This window comes from Gouania willdenowi, chromosome 8 (assembly GCF_900634775.1).
Source record: "Gouania willdenowi chromosome 8, fGouWil2.1, whole genome shotgun sequence".
In the NCBI taxonomy this organism is placed as follows: domain Eukaryota; kingdom Metazoa; phylum Chordata; class Actinopteri; order Blenniiformes; family Gobiesocidae; genus Gouania; species Gouania willdenowi.
The window spans coordinates 6,061,814-6,085,958 of NC_041051.1; the positions used below are offsets into that span (position 1 = coordinate 6,061,814).

General features: G+C 38.8%; 1 protein-coding gene across 1 annotated transcript in view; it reads right to left on the minus strand.

The window, feature by feature from the left end:
• Nucleotides 1-2,533: 2,533 nt before the first annotated feature.
• The window catches only part of srebf1 (sterol regulatory element binding transcription factor 1), a 29,713-nt gene continuing 8,101 nt past the window's right edge, over nucleotides 2,534-24,145 (minus strand). The window contains exons 3-19 of the mRNA XM_028454295.1: nucleotides 22,916-23,091; nucleotides 22,709-22,810; nucleotides 20,959-21,177; nucleotides 20,695-20,809; nucleotides 20,148-20,302; nucleotides 18,354-18,558; nucleotides 15,750-15,934; nucleotides 15,409-15,670; nucleotides 14,200-14,366; nucleotides 12,571-12,739; nucleotides 12,384-12,492; nucleotides 9,681-9,790; nucleotides 9,374-9,506; nucleotides 8,082-8,247; nucleotides 5,580-5,795; nucleotides 3,974-4,085; nucleotides 2,534-3,090 (exon numbers count right to left, since the gene is read on the minus strand). Of these exons, the coding sequence (XP_028310096.1) occupies nucleotides 2,870-3,090; nucleotides 3,974-4,085; nucleotides 5,580-5,795; nucleotides 8,082-8,247; nucleotides 9,374-9,506; nucleotides 9,681-9,790; nucleotides 12,384-12,492; nucleotides 12,571-12,739; nucleotides 14,200-14,366; nucleotides 15,409-15,670; nucleotides 15,750-15,934; nucleotides 18,354-18,558; nucleotides 20,148-20,302; nucleotides 20,695-20,809; nucleotides 20,959-21,177; nucleotides 22,709-22,810; nucleotides 22,916-23,091 (2,822 nt within the window). The 3' untranslated portion in view covers nucleotides 2,534-2,869. The remainder of the gene's footprint in view (nucleotides 3,091-3,973; nucleotides 4,086-5,579; nucleotides 5,796-8,081; nucleotides 8,248-9,373; nucleotides 9,507-9,680; nucleotides 9,791-12,383; nucleotides 12,493-12,570; nucleotides 12,740-14,199; nucleotides 14,367-15,408; nucleotides 15,671-15,749; nucleotides 15,935-18,353; nucleotides 18,559-20,147; nucleotides 20,303-20,694; nucleotides 20,810-20,958; nucleotides 21,178-22,708; nucleotides 22,811-22,915; nucleotides 23,092-24,145) is intronic.

Consider the following 24,145-nt stretch of genomic DNA (forward strand, 5'->3'; position numbering starts at 1 on the left):
GTGTTCAACCCCAACCTAGAGAAGTGGATTGCACCAGTCAGGCCTCTACCTTCAGACCTGTCCAACTTGGGTGTCCCACCTGAAGACTAAGCTCCTACTGGTATAGCTCATAAGGTCACTGAGGCACGCAAACCCCCTGACCACAATAAGGTGGCAATCCATCGAGGGGGAAACTGAAAAATAAAATAAAATTAAAGTAAATTAAATATCCTTCGTTCAGATTTTATCAACCAACAGCATAACATATATCTCAACTGGATGATTTTGGTTCTGTGTTGATGAGTTTTCACCCAGAAGGAGGAGCCGTGGGGTCCTCTGGGGTTTTAATGAAATTGTTTGAGTCGGATGGGAGTGAATTTCAACAGTAGTGGCTGTTTCAGTCTCCCTAAATGGTGACCAATCTCCTGTTGGCTCTGTCATGGTCATAATGGTAGCCGTGGTAACCACTGAGTATGATCTGGTGACTCGGGGTGAAATGGGGGAAGGGCTCGGAGGTGGGCCCTGGGCACCTCTGCTACGGCCCTGGAGTCAGCTGAAATGTGGTGATGGTGGGACATGGTTGGGCTGTTGGGGGGGGGGGACTCTCTGGTGGTGATGAGACCCTCTGTCTCCTCCTCGCTCAGCTCCTCCCCCTGCTCATTCACCTCTTCTTTCTCCAGAGTCTCATCCTGTAAACACGCCCACAGCCCAGTCTGCTGTGGGCGTGCCCAGGAGGGCTTCAAACTCAGCGTGTAGTGGTCCTGGAGGATGAGCATGGTGGTCACGTGTGTTCCCAGTAATTAACGTTTGTGTTTTATTACAGGGGCCGGCAGGTTTAATAAAGGTGGATAAATGATTAGTCAGCCCCTCAATTGTGGGAGGGGCTTAGAGACTGAAACATTCTTTAGATGGTGGGCCAGTTTTATTATTTCATAAATAACAGGCACTTTTACCCAAAATGACTCAATAGTACCCTCTTGAAAATTGGCCTTTTGGAACATAACTGGTCCCAGCTGGGACTGATGACATCATCACTGACAATAAAGTTGAAAGTTTATAGATAAATATTCGTCTGTTCACTTGGATGATGTGCTACACTTATGGTAGTTATTAGGAGTTTTTAGAGATAAGTAGAAGCTAACTGATTATAGCAGCTTTCATTTGTAGGCCAAAAAAAATGAGTTATCGTTGAACCCAACAGTCACTGATAGTCATAGCGCCACCTATTGGTAAAAGGAAATCAGAGACATTATATTTGCACAGAATATTGCAGGAAAGTTTGTGATATAATCCTTGAAAATGGTCAGCTACGTCTCCGCCACACCCCGACATGCAACACAACTCAACGTGCACCACGTCCCAACATGAGCGTGGTAGCGAGGACCCGGTCAACGCTGCTTGCAGCTTTAATTGAAGATGCAATTGTAATTGAAAAATATAATTGAGCCCAACCCTGGCTTTAAGAAATGTGATCATTTTGACCAGAGAAAAGTGAACATTAGAGCAGGTGCTGAAGTCTTCTCTACAAAATGTTTTATTATTTACACAATAAAAAGAACAAAGCAAGCAAGAGAAAAGAGAAAAGATTGCAGTTTTTGATCAGCCTTTCACTTTCTGAAAAAACACAAGCCTATGAACGTCATTAGAACCAATCTCATTGATTCCATGTAAGAAAAAACATCTCCTGAACCTTTATTTCTGCTCTTAAAATGTATCTATGAGTGGGAAAAAAGACAGAAATGCTTTGAAATGTTCTGCAACATCACTGCAACTTTTAAAGTGCCAGTGTTGTTTAGTTACTCATTGTTGCTGATGTGTGCAGCAAAAGAAATGGTTCTATTCACATGACGTTACTGCAGTACACTAACTGCTTTTTTGTTTTTGTTTTTTTAAAGAAGACAAATCGCCACATTAATCAGTATTAGTGCAAGAAAATAAGCATCCATCACCACTCTGCTTCTGCAAAATACTGCTTAATTAAAATTCATACAGTTTATAAATACATTTCAAAAATATGTACACAGCAAATCACACAAACTATTAAAATAACCTTATAAAGCCGATATTATTATTACATATTACATTAAAATTAGCCTTACAGGCTTAGTGCAGAAAGATACGCAGGACAGATTCTGACAAATGATGCAAAAGCTACACCGAGAACCATTCTTTTGTGCACATCTGTGCTCTCCTCTCTAGATCACATGCACATGTGATGAAAACAAACCCTTACATTAAACTGTCCAAACAAGACAAGATAGCGCCCCCCAGTGGGAACAATGTGACACTGCAATGTAATGCTCTCACTTAGCATTTCTAGATTTTTTAAAACACTTTACTTGAACTTTTATACATTACACGCCACTATTATGAATAAGGTGTCATGAAGGCTGCCTATTTTGTAGTGTGGAATGTTAGAAAAGGCTTGATCAAGCAGTATGAGAAAAACTGATCCATTTATTATCAACCAATTGGTTACATACATTTTAACCGTCAACATAATATCTACAGTATTCCACAATTTAATAAAATAAATTAAAATTTTTTTAAAAATAAATAAAAAAAATAAAAAATTGGATATTCGTTTTCCGGCTGATATCGGACCAATATCGGATCGGAACATCCCTAGTAATGTTAGCCTTTATGTATAAAACTCCAAGTAAAGTGTTACCCTAATTTGTAGCAACAGGCAACAATTCCCACTTTTGGTGAAGTCATGGAGGAGGAAATCAAAAGAATCTGAATTGGTTAAAAAATAAAAAAAATCTGTCCAATAGCTGCATGGCGAAATGAAAACATGGGGCTGGTAGTCCATGGAACTGTGTTTGTGTGCATTGGTCTTTGTTTTCAAAGATATTTCCACGTACAATGTCTATACAGTGTTGTGTCTCTAGCTGTTGGTGACGGTGGTGCCGCTGCCCAGTTTGATGATCATCTGCTGGCAGTCATGGAGGGTCCTCTTGTCCCCCAGCTTCTCCAGGGTGCGCGCTGCGTCTGCCAGCATGCCTACCCTCTGGCCTGGGGCTGACAGGAAGGATGGAGGCAGATAGCTGCATGCGAGCATCACCGCCTGAGCCTGCTCACGCTGGCCCAGCCGCGCCTCACACTCCTCTGCACACGCGCACACACACACACACACACAATCAATAAGTTAGCCAAACTGAGCTCGGAACTACAGGAGGTGAGAACAAATTGACAAGAGGACGTTAAAAACCTTTAACCAACTTCACAATCATGATTACATTATTCGAAACTTAAAAAGTAAATTAAACATTTTTTTCCCCTGAAAATGTACAAGTGTTGTACAAACTAAATAATGTAACTGTATTTGTGAACATATATACATATATATACTGTACATTTGTGTTGGGACTTGTTTTTGTTTATTAAAATAAAAAAATAGAAGTGGAAACTGAACATTGACACTGAGCAATTAGTGCATTATTTTTTCTGTAATCAATTAAACGCAATTAACGCGTTAAAGTCCCAGCCCAATATATATAGCAATAAACAAAGGGTAACTGGAAAAAAAATATTTTAACAGACAATAAATGTATCAGCGTTTAACAATCAAAACTATCAAAGGGTTAAAAAAATAAATAAATTTACATGGAAGTTGGATTATTCTGATTGAAATTGAAATAATCAAATTATTTAATTAATAATAATATCTAGAAAATTTTTTGCATCGACACCGACAGCCTGAAATAAAGCAATAATCACTAAAAAGACTAATATAACATGTAGGGTGACATTAAATGGAATGAAAGGGTTAAAAATACTAAGAGCTGCTCCTGATCAGGACGGAAATTCAAACTACTTGAAATATTTTATGAATTATGAAATATTTATGAATTGTAATTTTTTGGGTGAGTGCAGAAGGGGTCAAATCAGGGAGAAATTTGCTCCACAAACACACACGCACGCAGAACTTCCTTGCTTTTCTAGATAGATGCTGAGATTTATCTGGACACACACACACACACGCACACACCTGTCTTTGCTCCTGGCGTAGCCCTGCGTCGCAGTGAGCGATCCAGGAGTTGATGTGTGCGAGTGGGACTGGCCCCCGCCATCAGCCTGGCTGTGGCTTCATGGAGGAACAGCTGCAGAGAGACGGAGGGAGAGAGATTAGAGAGGAAGAGGAGGAGGAGGAAGGATGAGCAGTGATGACTCACACACGACTTTACCTCAGAGAGACTTTAAAGTCTGCTGAACACTTACCTCAGGGTGTGTGTGTGTGTTTGTTTAAAGCCAGACAGAACACACACATCTCACTAATGTTTCATCATCCAGCTCTGCAGAACTCAATACAATCTGGAGCTAAACTGACTAAACTCTGAACATCAAAGGAAATGATTTCAGGTCACGCTGAGGAGGAAAACTACCTAACACACATTCTTGATCCCGTGTCTTCCTTTCCTTACTTTCTAACTACGCCAAATGCTCAAATGGTTTATTATAATTATTATTATTCATGTATTTTGCATTGTCATTATGGGCCTGTACCACGAAGCTGGATATGTATAACCAGGATATCTCTCTGTTAGCTTCACCTAACCAAACATTCAGAGAGAAGCTGTACTACGAAGCAGGATATAAACATGTTCGGGTGATTTCAGCCTGACTATGTGCAAGCTCCTGTGACGGGGTGGAGATTGCAGCGTCAGACCAATCACAATCACGGAGAAATTGTGTAGAGCAATTTATGTCACAATTGAGGAATAATTCTTTAAAAATATGAAGAATTAAAATCCATAATTCAGACAAAAAACAACAGCGTTGCTGCAGAAAAATCAGGAAGAAAAGAACACAGGCAGGAAGCTATATCTTTCATAGAGGATGCCATCAATAAATGAAAGGATTGCGTTTATCCATGAATAATCTGTATTTACTAATCACAGCTGTTAGATCTGAACCAACCAGGATCTAATAACAATGGGCAGCTCATTATACAAGAGAACTGATTGGTCAGGAGGTGGGACTTTAGTACTCGCTCAGATCTTATCCACTTAATAACCTGGTCCCCACCAGGTTTGTCGTTCAGCCTAAGTTCCCATGGTGATTTAGCCCCTTAAGAAGTTAACCAGCGTCTTAGTAGAGGGGACACTGAATAAATCCTGGAAGTTAGTGTGATGAAAAAAAATCTAGGTTTGTATTACAGGCCCTAGGAGCCAACTTGTTTGTTTTAAGGTAAAATAATATAAATACATAAACAAAACAAAAGAAGTTCTAGAAATGTGTAAACACTGCAAAGCAAAAAAAGAATTGTACAAGAAAAAATTGAATAAAAACCCCAATACACAGATCCATGTTGTTTTCTTTGAACATTAAAAAAATACTTTTTTTTTGTTTTGTCAACCAATTTTGAAACTTGTATACATTAAAATAGTACGTCCTGCTCCTATAGGGTCAGCTGTGACTATAATGGTCCATCACTGGGACCTTTACCCTAACTCACTCCATACAGGTGCAACCTAAGACATGCTGGGAGACGTAGCAGAAAGCAAACATTTAGATCATAAATTAAGGACGATCATGGTAAATCTGAATACGTTTGATGAGCATTTCAAACCTAAATAAATGTGAACAGCTCTTACTCTTCGTGTAGCAGGTCTAAAGTTCTGGGCCAGTTTACGCAGTGAGCTGAGGTCCTGCTGAAAGCCCTGGAGCTCCGGTGCAGAGGCCTGGTGGACGCCCGGCTGAGCGCTTGTACCTGTAGACCCTGGCACGGGGGGTGTGGCTCCTTGCTGCTGGAGACGCCACACGTTGGTCCTCATGATCAGCAGCAGGTCGCATAACAACAACTGAATGACCTGGGAGGAAATGAATCAGCGATTTACATTATTAAAACTGGATTAAGAGGATTGTCACATGGCCTGAGATATGCACAGTCTGATTTACCAGCTGTGAACTGGGATGATGGAAAATTAGCAGACTTTGAAATGGGTAAAGACAATACTGAATATTGACGTATAGATGAGTGACACTGCGTTGTTACGCTGCTGCTGCTAGATTGGTGTGTGCACAATGAGAGCGAGAAATGCTGCAGTATTGTGCTTTTAACAGTGCATGTTATACAGTATTACTGTGATGTTGCTGTCGGGCTAACGTTAGCTTGTTAGCTCCTCTGAGGGAAGGACTTTGAAGGCAGGACAAGAGAGCAGCGGGGAGAGAGGGATCTGAAAGTTAGGGTCTGCACCTTTAAAACAGCACAAGGAATTTAACTTGGCAGTTGGTGCAAAGAAACAATGCGCACCAACACACTGAGGCAGCCATCCGCGGTGCTATCTTGCTTAGATGAGAAGTGGAAAACAGGAGGTAAAAAAAGGCAGGTCCTGAACTATGGCCTTTTAGTGAGGGGCACAGTGTGGGATTAGGGAAAAAACTCCTCCGCACACAGAAGCGCCAAAAAACTAATCTTCAAAAGAACAAATGTGCCACAATATGTACGATTTGTCACATGTAACACGTACAGCACGAGTACCGGGCGGGAAATACAAACACAATGCACTTCCCTACCACTACTACATTACCCATAAGCCACTGCGCTCAGGTACAGCTCACATCCACCCATATTGTGATTTCCATGAGTGGTATTTTCTCATTTTTGCTAATCCAGAACTTCACCAAAACTTAATCACCAGTTCCATGTCCCATTATCAACATATCCTGATAAAATAGTGCACTGTGGTTTAATAAATCACCTGGACATTTGATCTCCTGACATGTTTCGACTGCGAACTGTCAGTCTTCCTCAGAGGCATCTAGGAAGATGAGATGAGAGAACTCTGAGGTCGGCCACGGCCAGAAAGAACTCATAAGGACACATAAAGCGTTGAGTAAATGCTTTGATGCTTTCCTTATGAAATCATTCACTAGATTCATCTGAGGAAGACTGGCAGTTGGCAGTCGAAACATGTGAGGATTTCCTGAAAAAAAGATACTTGAATAACACATCATTAAAGAAGTCAAAATGAATGAATTCTAACCACTTATGGCCTGTGTGTGGTTCCTGGTTTGTGGCCCAGTTCTGTGTTGCACTGCAGATACATTGCACTCTGCTGAGACACACATGCAATGCAACTACAATGCACCACAGCTCCGGCCATGGACGTTCACTGGCGATGAGGCCGCCCATCACCCAGCATCAGCATCAGCATCAGCATCTGCTGAGAGTCCGAGGTGAGGACGCAGCAGGCACATTAGTTCTGAGTTGCACACAAACAAAGGCAAATGTGGCCCAAATCCAATTGTTTGGGGTTCCAATTTTATATGTGGTCCTGAATCAGATACAGATCTGTTCTTTTTCAATGCAACCTCAGTGTGAATGGTCAAGGAGGATTTCATGCGCATTTCATACGTTAACGTCACTTTATAGCAACAGCTGTAGGCAGCAGAGAGTGCTGCGCTGCACAAAAAGAAAAGAAAAGAACAAGAGTGCCGTGCGCAGCTGCGTGCTGTCCTCTCACCATGGAGCAGAGAGGGACAGGGACAGAATTGAGACAGACTTGAAGCATCTACTGTTGAATCATTTTTTCTGCACAAGAACATGGATTAGCCTTATATTTGATACGTGGATTATGTAAATAGATCCAATGTCTCATGCGTTCACTGCACTTTGACCTGTGATTGTTTCCCCATGCGCTGATCTGATGTTGACATTAACAGTTGTCTGTTAATAAAAGCAGGCTTACCACTAAAACAAGTATAAATTTATCATTTGTATGAGGAAAAAAATAGGTTTTAATGGTCTGTTTTGGGTCGGGCACGGATATAAATACCTAATGTCTGTCGGACCTGTTGGTTTCAGTTTCGCTTTGTTGGGTTCTGGTCAAAGCTTGAAGGTTCATATCATAAATGGTCTGTGTTTAAAAGCAAATTGGCGCCACAAAAAGTAAAAAAAAAAAAAAGTCTTTTTCTTTCTCCTCGTCTCTTCCACCTGCTCATTCATTCTCCAGCTCCACTAAACAAAAACTTTAAGACAAACGCGACAATGCGCATGCGGGTCAGATTGGAGCCGCAAACCGTTGACACTGGAATCTGATAGTGATACAGGTCACATTTGAAATGGTTAATTTTTTAATCTAATTTTTTCATACCTTGTCTAAGCTGGAGCTGTAGCTGTGCGGCTCCAGGTTGAAACTGTCCCGTAGCAGCGTGCTAGCCTTGTTGCTGTAGCTTAGACTCAGCTGCCAGTTCTCTGGTTTGGACAGCAGAGCTCGCACCGCCTTGAATGTGTTTAGACACACTTTGGGCAGGAGGCTCCTGACATAGCGGGAGGAAAGGAGGAGGAAAAAACAGATTAAGCTGGAGATGTCTGCATATACTGTAGTCATCACAGAATCAACAGTGCAGAAAACAGTGGTGGCTGGAGCTTTGTGTGCTTAGTAGGAATGTCACGTACTGACGAAATCACAATACCGCAGTATTACAAGTGCCTTAATATTGTTGTGGTTATGTCACAGTATAAAATAATAAGCCCTTTCAATTAAAGTTTTGAGTTGGCTATTGTGGACCGTTTCAGAGTAAACTACAAGTACCATAATGCTTTGGGGCGTCGTCATAGGTTACAGGCAGTTGAGCCAATGGCGTGCGACAGAAACGGAGGAGTTTGTTGCTACAAGCATGACTCGCATCTGCACAGAGTCCAGCTGCAACCACGTCACTGTCTTGTAGTTGGTTCCGCTCTCGTGCCTGCATGATGTTACGGTAAATTCTCTATTTTTTTAAAAAAAAAACAAATGTTGCCCTTTATTTTGAAACGTGAGACTAATTACAATCATAAAATAATAATTATGTGTTCAAATTTAAGACTTTTTAAACATTAATTTAAGACATCTTAATGACAATGAAGGCCTTATTTTTATTATTTTTGTAATGCCTGTTAAGACTTTTTAAGGAAACGCAAGAACCCTGTTAAATTCTCAGAGATTACTCTTAACCTTAAATGTTGAATTGTTCATCTTTCTCTAGAAAAACCTAAACTTAATCTAAACACATAATAAGGAAGTTTGCACTACTTTTATTTCTTTGGCTGTCTTTTTATTATAATTATTTATTTACTGTTACTAGGCTGTTTCTATACCTGTTACTCATAGTGTTCCTGACTCGATTAGAATTATTGCACTGTAGCTAAATAATCTGCATGTGTTAGTAGGCAGTGGTCAGTTTATAGTGTCATTAATCTTAAAGTATGACAATACATACTGTCAAAATAGTGAACAGACAATTTCTCAATGGTCATCATTCTTGTTGTTGTTAGCATTGCTGCTAACTGTGTGCCTTCTTGTAAAACCGTGAGCTTTCCTACAATATTGCAACAATTATCGTACCGTGAGTTTAATACCGTGGTCATAGAGATATGTTTACATCCCTAGTGCTTATAACTCACTCTGCGTTCTGCAGACTGCGGGGCAGATGCTCCACTGTTGGATACAGTCTCTCTGCTGCACCGTCGTCACCTTGGAGCCAGTTAATGATCACCACAGCAGCAGAGGACCACCACTTAGAGTGGGGGTCACAGCCTGAAAGACAAAAACTACCGTCAAAGGCAGGACTTTCTTTTCCTCCCGCTGCCTTCACCTCTCAAGGTGATCACATGTGCTGAAGATAGATGAAGCAATCAAGAGCCCCCCCTCCCCCTCCCCCTCCCTCTTAGTGAATGGTAGGCAGTAATGACAGCAGCTGTAGAAACCTACCAGTCACAGTCGCCATGTTGGAGCCAATAGCAAAAGACTGGGAGGTGGCACCAGCTGCATCTGAAGCACTAATCAACAGCTGCAGGTACTCAAGGGCATCTGCGTTCTCCCTGAGGAAAGAGGACACATGTGATCATTATGGTAACTTAAAGGGTACCTGCAGTGAAAATGTATATAACAAAAAAATGGTTTAATGTATTATCAATAAACCGTTTTACTAAAAAAAACATTAAAAGGATTTTTAGAATGACTTTATACCTGGCAGGGTTCTCACCAGGAATGATTTACAGCGTAGGGGGATCGCATGGCGTGCGAGGGGCAAATTTTGTGAAGTAGAGCTAAATTTTTAGTTTTTTATTACTTTGTTACTGCCTTACTTAAAGCCAAAAGTTGTTTGTTGAATTGGTGAAGAGTCATGCTGAATGTAGTTATAGAGTTACTCATGTCTGGTATAAGCCCTCCACTAATAAATACTCACAGACACTGTAGAGACAACAAAAAACATTTTGTTCAAAAGACTGATACATGTGCTGCTTCATGTGGTTGAAGCTACACTGTTTATATTGGACGGTAGAGATGTAAAGATTAATCGTGAGGCAGTTAAAAATTGATTCAAAGGTGTCACGGTTCACATCAATACTCTGAAATCGAATCGCAGTACTTCTCTTTTTTTTTATTTAATTTAATGTTTTTACTTAACAGCAGAGGGCACTATCTATATAGAATTTGAAATTCAGGACACACCACTGTGTTTTAAATCAGAAGTGTGCAAGCATTTTGGCTTCCCCAAGACAAAATGAAAGAGGAAAGAAAGAACATGTGAAATCCAAGGTAAGAGGGAAACAGAGAGGAAAAGGAGAAACAAGAGAGAGAGAGAATGTTTATTGTTTATTTATATTATTTCTTTGATATGGAATTTGTGTTAAAGTCCAATTGTTAAGGCACAAAATACATTTTCAGTCGCATTATTAAAAGAAAAATAACTATTATGCAGTTTTGCATAGTTTACTGTAGAGCCAGAATTTAAAAAAAGATAAAAGAAAATAGTTCAGTATTTTTTATTTTATTTTTTTTTGAAGAAAAAAAATGAATATTTTTCAGTCATCATTTGCCTACAGTCTCATTTTGTAAAATAAATCCTGAGAGAATCGTATCATGAACCCAGTATCGTGAGTTGAGTGAATCCTTACATCCCTATTGGACAGTGATTATGGGTTATAAAGCGGAGGATGCCCACAGGCAACATCGGGGAGAGCTAACTAGCTGCAGGGGTAAATGGTAATGGTAAATGGACTAGATTTTATATAGCGCTTTATCACCACACTGAAGCAGTCTCAAAGCGCTTTTACATATCAGCTCATTCACCCAATCACTCTCACATTCACACACCAGTGGGACAGGACTGCCATGCAAGGCGCTAGTCGACCACTGGGAGCAACTTAGGGTTCAGTGTCTTGCCCAAGGACACTTCGACACATAGTCAGGTACTGGGATCAAACCCCCAACCTCTCGATCAGGAGACAACCCTCTACCACCTGAGCCACGGTCGCCCTCAAGGTGAAGATGGGAGCATTAAATATTAATGTATGTGTTTCTCAGTTATGCAGATTAAAAAGAGAGTTAAAACAACCCATGCACGCCTGGAAGTCCCTTTTGTGTCCAAGTGTGCAACAATTATTATAAAAAACAACAGAAAAGCTGGTTGAAACGCAGCGTATGGGCCAACATCACAACAAAGGGGATCAAATGCACAACGTAGGGGCCCCTACGCTCAACAGCGCTGGCGAGAACCCTGCCTTGGGGCATAAACTAAGGAGATCCGCCATTTTGGTTAGGATATGACTCACTTTCGTTGATCAGCATGTCCTGTGGCTTAAAAGAAATAGTGCATTGTGGGAGGTAGAGGCGTAACAATTCTGTTTACATTGTGGGAACTGTAGTTTCTCTGTTCCATCTCAATGTGAAGTAGCCCTGTTTAACCTGTCAGTGATAAAGTGCAGCATCCAGGTAGTACGTTAGGAGAGGATTAAATATCACCTTTCTCTGCATTCACTCAGCATGCAGAATTAGCCTCATGAACAGAGCTGTTGTTACCAGCAGAAACGAGACACAGCTGAGTAGCTAGGTGCTGGAAGTACAAAAATATGGCTAGCAACTGCGATGAAAGCTGCGTGAAAGGATATATGATGTAACTTTGGAATTTAGTCTGAACGGAAATGTTTTAAGTGTGTATCCCGTACCAATACTATGGAGCCAACGTCTGGATAACTCTGACTTAGTGTCGTTATTTGGCTTAGAGATAGAAAAGAAATGTTTCTGTGGGGGTTTTCTCTTGTTGTTCTAGCAACCATTGGCGTTACACTCCGCCATTGTTCAAGAAACTGTAGACGAACGGAACACTGTTGCCTAGCAACAACTAACAGGAATCAACAAAAGTGCATCATATCCTGACCAAAATGCCGGCTCCCCATAGTGTATGCCCCAAGGTATAAACTGGTTCTAAACAGTCCTTTTAATGTATTTTTTTTAAATAAAAAGGTGCACATATTTCGTTTACTGGTAATACATTACTCACATTTCTTGTTACATACATATCCACTACAGATACCCTTTAATACCTTTAAAAACAATACATACACATCCTTTTTTAAACATGTATTAAACAATAAGATCCCTCTATAAGAAAGAGTGTGGTTTTCTTACCCTTCTCCCTGAATGGAACTCTTCTCTCCATGAGGCTGGGCCACACAGTAAAGAGCCTTCTCAAGCAGGTGCTCTCTAAAAGCCTGAGTCACCTGGGCCAGTGGGTCCACTGGAAAAGAAGGCAAAAAAATTAACTTTTTTTTTTAAAAAAAAAGTGGAAAATCAGCGGTTGGTTCAGATGACTGACCACTGTTGCCCGCCTGGCTATAGATGCTTTCTTTAGGGGTGCTGCGGATGGCCCAGTCCCCATCAATAAAAAAGCGGTGACCTAGTGGATGACAGAGCCACTGCATGGCAGGAGGGACGCTGCCACTGGACGACAGGCACGCCTGGCGAGCACTGCTCAGGAACACGCGCTGATGGAAAGAGAAAAGGTTTCAGCTCAGCTACTCAAATACTTAGAAAAACATATTGACTTTAGGGCAGGGACTTTAATGTGTTAATTGCGATTAATAAATTCCAAAAAAATAATGCAGTTAATCGCTTTTTTTTCCCACTCCGAACAGCACAGAACTTTTCTCACTGCACGAGTTCTCTGTATACCCATAATACTGATGCACAGACTACATACAAGAAAGCAGAGACCCCAGAGGAGAAGTTGTTGCTGTGTTTTATTGGTGTTAACTTTAGTTTAAGCCCAGTTGTGTGCAATTCATGCAAGAAAGTTTGCTGATCACCAGAGCTCTTCTAGGCTCCGTTAGCACCTCAATGCTAAACATGTAGCAGCTCGCACATCAGTTTATTTCATGCCAACTGTTTTGCACTCGTCAGTTTTCACTCCTCTGGAATATTCTGTACTGAGTGTTGTTTTTTATTCTAATACAAAAACACATTTGTTGTAGAAAATTTACCAAAAAAAAAAAAGAAAAGAAAAAACATTAATATAGTTTACTTAAATTTAAGTGTTTGTTTTCTTTATTTATTTATTTGAGTAGGGACAGTACATATCAATGAACATACAACAAATGTAGATACATCAGATTTTAGCCATAGGCTAATTTCCATCTGTTGTGAAGAATGTAATAATATTCTTTGTTCATATTATGTTAGCACTCATAGATGGAAATAATAAACACTGTTTTGCTCATTTATCATATACAGGGTTCCTACAGCTTTAGTCAAAATAAATCCAAGACTTTTTAAGACTTTTTATTGCCATTTGAAATTAAATTTAAGACCGACTACACATTAAACATAATTGAGGGAAAAAAACAGCACATCAATTACACAGGATTAGGGTCATTTTTTTTCCAGTGTCTAGTGCAGACATGCAACTGGCGGCCCTTAAAGTAAACACACAAAAATACACAAATTTACAGTAAAATATACAAAAAAACAGACTAAAATAATCAAAATCTCTCCAAAAACACAAGATGACAACAAAAATAGCCAGAAATCTATGAAACAACAACAAAAATACAAAAAACAAAAGCCACAAAGAAAAATCTTTGTTGGACATGCAATTTTTGTTAAATTTACATTTTCCCATGTTGTTTATACATTTAAAAAAAAAATGTTACCATTTATTTTGAAATGCGAGACTAATTACAATCATAAAATTGTACTTGTGTTAAAATTTAAGACTTTTTGAAAAATGTATTTAAGACATTTTAATGACAACTAAGGCCTAATTTTTAGAATCATGAATTTATTGCCTTTTAAGACTTTTTAAGGATCCTTGGGAACCCTGATATATCAATATCCATTTAAATTGGAAAACTTAGTCCTTATTTAATCAGATTTTTTATTTTTTTTATTTTAAGCAAGTTAAAAAAATGACGATTACGTGAAATACATGCAAATAAAATGAACTCACAGAGGTGAAGTGTAGGATCCTGGGCAGGCTGGCTTTGACCCGTAGAGCTGCAGAGACGTAGACCTCAGCCTGGGAGACGACTGGCAGGCAGGAACCAGCACACTCTGCCAGGTTCACAGCACTTAGAGCCATATGCACCGCTGACAGGTGGCTGCCATTCAGTTTACCTACATGCACAGAGCAAGATAAATCAGTCAATGTCCTCTCTACATCTCTACATCTACATCAGTATCAATGTAAAACACTTTATTTTAAAGAGGAACAACTAAAGGGATGTAATCATCACAAAAAAAACAAAAGGTGTTTGGTTACAATAATGTCAGTTAATGATTAAGATTAGATTGTGTTTATTTAATCCCACAATGGATTGCAGCAGCAAAGAGGAACACAAAACCAATTTATGTATTTTATAACATACAAAAAATATGAAAAAAATAACAATGTATTGTAAAAAATAAAATAAAATACAATAAACGTATGAGTGAGATACGTGGTGAAAATACAGATAATAAAACATGAACAAAAACATTTTACAGCAGCAGGTGTGGACACATAAAAAGCAGGATTTTAACAGTTCAAGTAACTAACAGGAAAACATGAATAAATAATATTGTACATGATAATAGTAGGGAGTGAAAAACAGTAGTAAATATTAGTTGTGGGACTTGATTAAAAAAATGTATTTAATTAATTAGAGACAATGTAGTTAATTAATATTGATTCATCTAAATCAATCACATAGCAAGATTTGACACAAAAATAATTTTTTTTAGATTTTAGTATATGACTGAATCAATGAAAAAAATAAAAGAGCTTAAACAAAATAGTGTTTATTATTTTCATCACTGAGTGCTAACATAATGTGCAATATTAATAAAAAAATATTATGATTGTATTGTTCACCAAGCATGTGTGTATTGAAATAAAACAGAGCACATAGAAGTGTAAACTGAACAGTGCAAAATATAATATAATATAAAATTTTTGTGATGTCACAAAAGTCTGACCGCTTGTTTTTCAGAAGAGAGCAGAGCAGTAGCTCAGAGAGCAGGATTATTGAGGATTGCTCAGAGAAGCAAGAAGGAAACCCAATGATACTTTGGGGGGTTTTGATAAGGAATACAATTTGTAACAAAGTTAAAAGCTTCAAAAAAGTTGATTTAGCATGATATAGGCCCTTTAAGGTTGACGTAAACTAAAAGGCAGAACCTGTCATATGGAGCTGGTGAAGGCGGTGGTAAACCAGGGCAGCATCACGGTTGCTTTTGCAGGCGTCTTCCTGCAGGGGGCGGTCTGACCGCAGCCCCCCAGCCTTGGCAGCCAGCCAGCGCCCCACCCACAGGCGCTGGAGGCAGAATCTGAGCAGAGACCAGAGAGCGGCACAGGCCAGATCCAACTGGGAGGTGGGTAGGGGTCGACCAAGGGCCTTCAGACATGTCCACAGGTTGTGACTGGCCTGGGCAAAGTCTCCCTGTGGAGAGAAGAAGGTGTGACAATCACCATGACAACCAGTAGATGTTAGAGTCTTTATCTACAAAATGATGAAATACCCTGGCAAGATCCAGATCAGCTTGTTTGCGGTGCCTCCAGAACAAAACGGACGACCCAGAGTGTGGTCTGGTTACTGGTTCTCCATACACCAGCAACCGAATCAAAACCCCCGAAACCAGAACACCGTTCAGCAGCCAGACCAGTAGAGTGGGTAGCATCCAGTCCATCCAGCCCCAAGACTCAGCTGTGAATCACCAAACATACAAACATGTCATTTTAGATTGAATTGAAGAGAAATGGAGCTATACTATGGAGGACAAGAAGTGCCACCATAAAACAAGAAGACAGTCATCAACATCTCCCACCAGATTGGTTGTCATTATAACTCACAACCTTTTCCCAAATGTCCTAAATCTAAGAACTTAGATGTATACAAGAAAATATTATCACATCAGAATATAAAGTTACTATATTAAACAGTTTCTAAGAAAAGCTGTGAAGATACCTCAAACAGTGGAAAAAAACGGAAGAAGGGCAAAAATTCTGGTAAAAATAATTGCGTGCTTCTCGTTTTTAAACTCCATCAAGATATTGATACCCTGAAGCCACACACCAAATTTGGTTATCGTATCTTAATTGGTTTCTGAGAAAAGCTGTCCACTTTAACTCGGACGGATGGACGGAGCCCAAACCTATATCCCCCTTCACACTTTGTGGAGGGGGATAATAAATAAATACACCATTCATTAATTAATTAAAAGTGTTCATAATAAATGAATTGTGTCAAAGATTAATTTAATCCATTTCACATTTCATTTTAATTCTTAAAAGTATGAAGTATAAATATTTCACTATTTATTTATTTCATGGTCTGGTGTTGCAGTAATTAATTTTATCTGCCAAACACGCTCATCAAAGTCTGTGGGGGAGGTTTCCCAACACTTGATTGGTTACCTGCACATCAAGTCAAGCTAAATTGATCCGTGACAATGTTTTGAGGCAGAGCTAGTAAACATTATTCTGATACACTGGGTGGTGCTATACAGACTGTACGTCGGTTTTGTTCTATATTCCTGCTTCTACATTCTTGGCCAGGTCTAAAATCTCTCTCACCAACTCACTGGAAAGTTCATGAACGTCCTCCATTGTCGTAGTCGCCATGATTGGAAAGAGTGAAGACCAAAGCAATGGATTTTGATCAATTGATGTTAACCCCGCCCCCACAGGCTGTGACGAGCAAGGTTTACAAACAAAATTAATTCATTAAGTGCTGCAACACCAGACCATGAAATAAATAAATAAATAAATAGAGAAACATTTATATTTCATACTTTTCGGAATGAAAATGAAATGTAAAATTGATTTAATTAATTATTGACACATTTAATTCATTAGAGGACACTGTTAATTAATTAACAATGTATTTATTTAATTGTGGCACTCCTCGTCATCCATACTACACGTCCTGACTAGGCCTGGGCAACGTATCAAGATTTATGTTTTGGTGATATAGAAAATTACAATATTGCCTATAACGATAAATGTTTTATTTTATATAATAAATACTAGTTTTAAGAATCATTGCTTTCACTACTTCTCAGAAGAACAGCATGAAAAACACAGTTAGATGGAGTACTGCGTGCGTCCTAACTCACACCAGGGTTGGGGCCAATTATAATGTAATTGTAATCACGTAATTGATAATAATTACAATTATGATGTAATTCTAATTGCAATTTCACCAAAAAAAATATGTTCTTGTAATCACAACTGAATTGAAATTAAGTTCAGATAATTGACTTTGTAACTGTGGTTGGCATGGAAATTAATTAAAAACTGTCAATTACAATTTAAAGACAAACCTGTGGAATCATATTACAGTTCTATGACGCATATGTAGTTAATAATTATCAAAATATGTTTCATATTAATTTTTCCCGCTATCTGTCAGTTCTCTTGAGGATCATTTTACCATTAAAAAAAGAAATAGAAAAGTACACTGACGCAAAAAAGGCTCGGACGCCCACACCAACAATATTAATACCAATATTTTCATTGATTAGGAATCCTAACAAGCAAACCAAGTGATAAAAAAAATTTGCATGATAGATCATATTTTTTAGTGTATTTTACAGTTGATTGAAGACATGGGTAAAACTGACCCATTATCATAAGAGACGCTAACAGAAAGCAAACACATTATTTATTTCAGGCTCAGTAATTGGGATTCATTGTAATTCAGAATGGAATTATAATTGACTTTTAGAGGAACAATAATGATTTTAATTTTAATCATAATTACAAATAATGCTGGTTACCATAACTGTAATAGAGTTGTAACTGAACATGGATAATTGAAGACGTAATTGTTATTGAAAAAAGTAATTAATCCCACCCCTAACCCAGACCTTTCCCTACCCACACTGCAGAACTCTCTCACACGTGCTGTCCCTTACAGGAGAAAAAGTGGCACATTTTGTGCAGCTGTTTGTTAATAAATTAGCCTGTGTAGCATTTTTATCAGCAAATTTAACCCAGAATAGTCTTTCTGGTCAGACTTTGAGTAAAAAAATGTTGAGATTTATATCGAAAAAATAACGAGTTATGAATTTTGGTCCATTTCACCCAGCCCTAGTCCTGACATGAATATGAATTATTCCTACCTGCGATATCCACACCGAGAACGTTCCTCCCAGCATGGTGAGTGGTGACGGCAGCACCGTCTCTCACTGAGCCGCTACCAGACGAGCAGAGTAGAGCCGCCAGAGGGTTGAGGGAGAGGAAGAGGAAGGTGAAGGCACACAGCGCCATCCGGGACCGGTCCAACATGCCCCCAGCCGGCGATCGATCCGCTGTCCCCACGTTTGGCTGTAGGAGGGAGGAGTGACCACAAAGATTAGAAGTGTGCTAGGGTTCTCACCAGGAACATTTTGAAATGTAAAACTCACTCATTTAGTGAAGTAAAGCTACAGTTGTTGTTTTTAATCTTTGTTCCAGCCTTACGTTAAAGCTAAAAGTTATTTGTTGAAATGGTGAAGGTGATGATGAATAACATCTAATTCAAAAGACTGATTCCAAGACGCACTTTTCAAATTTAAATGAGGTATTATGTTGGACCTGCAGTAATACTGGAACACGCGCGCACGCACACAGTAAATAATGAAACCGATGTCTCTTTAAGCCTGAACACGTTTCAACCAGACGGTATTCCCATCCATGCACATGCATGTAGAATGATCCGTTGCGAGTTATAAAACATGACGAGCAGCTTCATGTGATGCTACACGCGACGTCCCGATTGAAGCACTGTTTTTATTTTTATTGAATGGTGCAGAATCAGTGGCAGCTAAGTGGCTGTCGGAGACCCCTGCGCTCAACAGCGCTGGTGAGAACCATGTGTGCCAATGCATCGATTGTTAAATTAACTGTGATGCGACACGTGACGATTCAATAACAATTCATAAATGTTCAAAAACTATTGTTTTTCATAACCACTCAATAACAGGAACATGACCGCTGCTCACGGAATGATGGTTCAGTTAGATTCACACATCCTGATTAAAAGCTAGTGTTTGAAGGAATGAAGATTCACTATTTATTTGAAACCTTAAATTCCACAAGTGTTATGAGAGCTGATGTTGTAGGTTTTACGTTTTTAAAGCTGCTTTGATTGTGCACAGCAAAATGTTTATTTTCTTGTGGAATTTATGCAGCTCATTGAGGATTTTGTTTGGAAGCCTTTATTTATTTTTACTGAATGAGAAAGCTTTTGTGTTAGATCAGATTAAAAAGCTGAAAAAGGTAATATTTTTTTTTGTAATATGGTTCCTGTTGGATTTAGTGATTTGACATAAATAAAAGATAATGGTGAGGTGATACATTTGTTTGGTAACTTTAATTAATGGATAACAACACATATACCTTGTTTAAAAGTAAGAAGTAGCCACAAAGTGAGAGAAAGGAAAAAATGCAATCTTTGGTTGAGAACGGTAGAGCAAAAGTTAGATGATGAAAAAATAACATCAAAGATTAGAGATAACTTTACTATGAAAATAGACTAAGTAGACTACACATTCATGTATGTACTTTTTTCTTTTCTTTATTTATTTTCATTGTTTGTTCTATTCTGTTTTATTTTATAAAGAAATAAAATGCAGTGTAATTTTAATGACATTTGTCTGTGAAAATTACATTTTGTTTAACTAATGCAATAAAGTATTAAAAAATAAATAAATAAATGATGATAGTCGTTAATATTGTGATAATCGTTGAATAATCAAATCGTAGCACCCTAAATCGTAATCAAATCAAATAATGAGGTTCCTTAGATGGCACACCCCAACAAAGATTGGAGACTTATCTTTAAAAACGCTTTTTCAAAAATGACTCCATGTTGTGTGAGCTCACAGAGGGAACATTTTATTGTGAATGTGGTTTGTTAAAATGTAATCACACACCTTGATGTCCTCCACCATAGGGCTGTCGGGCTCTGAGTCGCTGCCACAATGAGAGAAGGATGACGGAGATCCAAAATCAGAGGCAGGAGGGGTGGGCAACTCGTTTTTCACATCTGGCTGACTATCAACCTCCATAACCAGGTCCTTTAGAGACTCTGTGGTAGGAATCAATAACAGATGTAATGAAAAAAAGTCAGCACAACTGCGTAGTTAGCTCCCAATTCTAATTCAATTTACACCAAAAAAACGTGACGTTTCGGGGTGGACGCCCTTTATCAGACACGTTCTTTGAAGGGCGTCCAACCCGAAACGTCACGTTTTTTGGTGTAAGTTAAATTTAAATTGGGAGCCAACTACGCAGTTGTGATGACTTTATTTCATTACATCTGTTGGCCTTTTTGATCCTGCACACTGCATTCAAAGGAATGTGTGTGTTTTTTTGATTGCGCTACAGGAATCAATAACAGCACAGTCAGAAGGACGATCAACAAAGACACAATAAGGAGGAAAAAAAGGTTAAAAAATAAGTCAAGATTTGATTGCGTACTGTTTTTCTGTGCTGCCATTTTCAGTGCCATGTTCTCCTGTTTCAGCTTCTGGTTGGACTGCTGGATGTAGCGGATGTAGTCGATAGCTTTCTTCAGCACTGCAGACTTATTGAGCTACGAAGTGGAGATAAGGATTGATTCAAAACCAATCTGTACAAAATCATTCTACATGTTAGTGCAGAAAAAAAACAACAGGAAAAAAAAGTCCCAACACATTTTTTCGGAACCACAGAAATCAATCGGACATTTTGTCCAGCTCTTACTTTAGCGTCGGTGCCGGCCACCAGGTCTCTGAGCTCCACTATTTTGTCATTGATGGATGAGCGGTATCGCTTCTCGATGGCATTGTGCGCCGTCCGCTTCTCTCCCTTGGGTGGTTGTCCAAACGGTTTGCCACTGATAGCGATGCGATTGATGGGAAGCTTTTCGGCATCCACCATGACGGGCACAGTGGTCAGAATGGTACCACCACCCATGAAGGCCTTAAAGTAAAGACAGGAGGACAGAGAAAGGCCTAGGTCAGCTTGAACTGCTACAATAGTAGTAATGTAAAAAAATAATTAACTCATGATACAATATGAAATACGATATAAGGCTCACGATAGGAAATACTCATGATACAATATTAGAAATATAGTAAAAAATGTGTAATAAACATGTACATGTTGGAAAGTGTGTGGGAGATTTTTGCTTCACAAATAAAGAATGAAAAGAAATGTACCAATTTAACTGTTTTGTTTCTCTATTATTTCTCATTTCTATAACATAAAAGTTATAAAAACTACATTTTGAACCTGCCAAAACATTTTCAGCCCCCCGTGTAACTTAAAGAAGACGAGAGTAAAGTTGCTCAAATTGAGCAGTGTTATTAGTTAATATGTTAAGGTTTCATTTATTCAAAGAATTTGGTTAAGGAAATTTACTTTGATCACCTGGCATGTTTCAACTGCCAACTGTCAGTCTTCCTCAGAGGCATCTAGTGATTGCTTTAATGTATCCTTATGAGTTGGACATTACGTTACGTTGCTTGTGTTACCCCCTCTTGAGGTAATAATTTTTTTTTTAATCTTTTCACGTCGTTTATTACATATAGTTATACAGATAAGGGTACAGATACATATTGGCATCGGTAAGGACTACTATCAGTATCGACAAAATCCTAACGATATGCATCCTTAATCACTACACAGAACCGACTTATGAGTCTACAAAATCCATAACGGATACTATCCAGCCGCTGCGATGCTGAAGAAAAGGTTTGGTTTTGAAGTGGAGCCATGTGGATTCTGTTCACAGGAAGAAGAAACAATTAAACGCATGTTTTTCTCTTGCTCAATTATAAATACATTTTGCACAGAAATTATAAATTGGAAATAAAAATGGACAAAATAACTGACTTTGTAACATAGTGATAATTGTGGGCAAATACCACATGCATAAATTCAAAAACAAAAGTCCATCTGTTGCTGCAGTTAAGGGCTAGGTAAAAAAAAATTGCTTTTTATGTCGTCGTCACTCCTACGTGATACTGATGAATACATTAATAGTTTGTGTGAAGATGTGTTTAGTATTTAGTGTTTTAAAACAAAATAGAAAAATGTGTAAATATGTTGTGTATATGTACTTGGGTTGGTGTAATTGTAGATGTGTATTTGTAGGTTTTTGTGTCATGCCTTACATGTTGATGGCCTTGCTTTGTACTTGTATTTTTTTGTATGTTCCTGTTCATTGCACATTGGAGGACACAGATACTCATTCTGAATTTCCCGTCGAGAGTTTTTGTACATTGAAGTATTTCAAATAATTATTATTATTTATTTTATTATTATTTTTTTTTTAAAAAAACGTATGAGTCTACGGAGCATCCGCTTTATCCGCCATCTTGTAAACAAAGCACGTTTGAAACTTATTTTACTTGATTTTATTTTGTGAACCTTTGAATTTTATATTGCCGGTTTTTTATTCTTATGCTACAAACGCGTGCATGAGTGTACTACTACTTAATGAAAGTACCTGCAGCGAGGTGCTTTGTGCTGCTGTAGTTGTTGCTGGAGCGGCCACAGTAGTGGTCAGCAGCAGACTCTCAGCTTTGATAAACTGTGGCTGCAAAAGTACCTGAAAGGCAAGACACATTAGGAATTAATCAAAATGAGCGAATAAAACAACGGCTAGACCTTCAGGAGCACAAAGTTCCCTCGTGTTGGTGTCTTCTAAACTCACAGGTACTTGCTGAATGTGAGGGATGATGTTTTGTGATTGAGAAGTGGCTGATGTGGTCATGAGGGGCGTGGCCGTGGTCAGCCCCTGGAGCTGGGCCTGAATAGACACAGGCTGGATGCTGGGAGGAGAGGACGACAGGCTGGGAGCAGGACTGCTCACACTGATAGGACTTCCAGCTGGAGAGGAGACAGACACACAGTAATACATTCTTTACAATCAGGGCTGGAGTCAATTACATTTTCAATTAAAATTACGTCTTCAATTATCCACTTGACTATGATTACAGTGACTGACATGTTTTCCAATTACAATTAAAATGATTATTTTTCCTCTGAAAGTCGAAAAAAATTACGTACTCAATTACAACAAGAATATTTGCATTTACTGAAGAAAATGCAAGTGAAGATGCAGGTGCTGGCCCATGTTGCACTGCATTAGCTTAGCATTAGCATTAGTTAGTTGGTAAATGAACTTGATTTATATAGCGCTTTTATGCCTACACTGAAGTAGTCCCAAAGCGCTTTACAATATCTACTCATTCACCCATTCACACACCAATGGGCCACTCAAGGTGCTGGTCAACCACTGGGAGCAACTTAGGGTTCAGTGTCTTGCCCAAGGACACTTTGACACAACGAATGAAATAATGATAGAAATAATGTCTCTTCTGAATTAGACATAACTAAACATACTTCTGCCATATGAGCAATGCAACATTATCAAAAATATCTCTCACAAACTGACAAAAACTAACCAAAAATATCTATATCTTTACTCTTCTTAGTCATCCTCGTTTTCCTCTTTATCCTGTTTTTCTTCCTCATCCTCCTTGTTTGCCCATCTACATAGTGCGGACATTATTGAACTTTTTGGCTGTGTAAGAATCTGGGAATGCTTTTTTGAACAATGCACTGGTGCAATCCATAGGTCTGTAACTGTGAGGGTGTTTCAGTGTGAAATGCAAATAAACACTACGCTGCATTCACAGCATCCTCACTTTGTCCGTGTCTAACAAACTGAGCAGCAGTCCGATCCTGGTTTGCCTGTATTTCCATGCACACGGACCTCTTCTTCTCTTCTTTATGCCGGCTACAAAACAGTGATCACAGATTTTTTTGGATCACGGATTTTGTTTATCAAAGTTTGGTAAACAACAGAGGTTTACATCGACTTTTTTAGCGGATACTGATTTTTAGAGTAACCTAAAGCAGCACAAGTTGTCATTTTGAC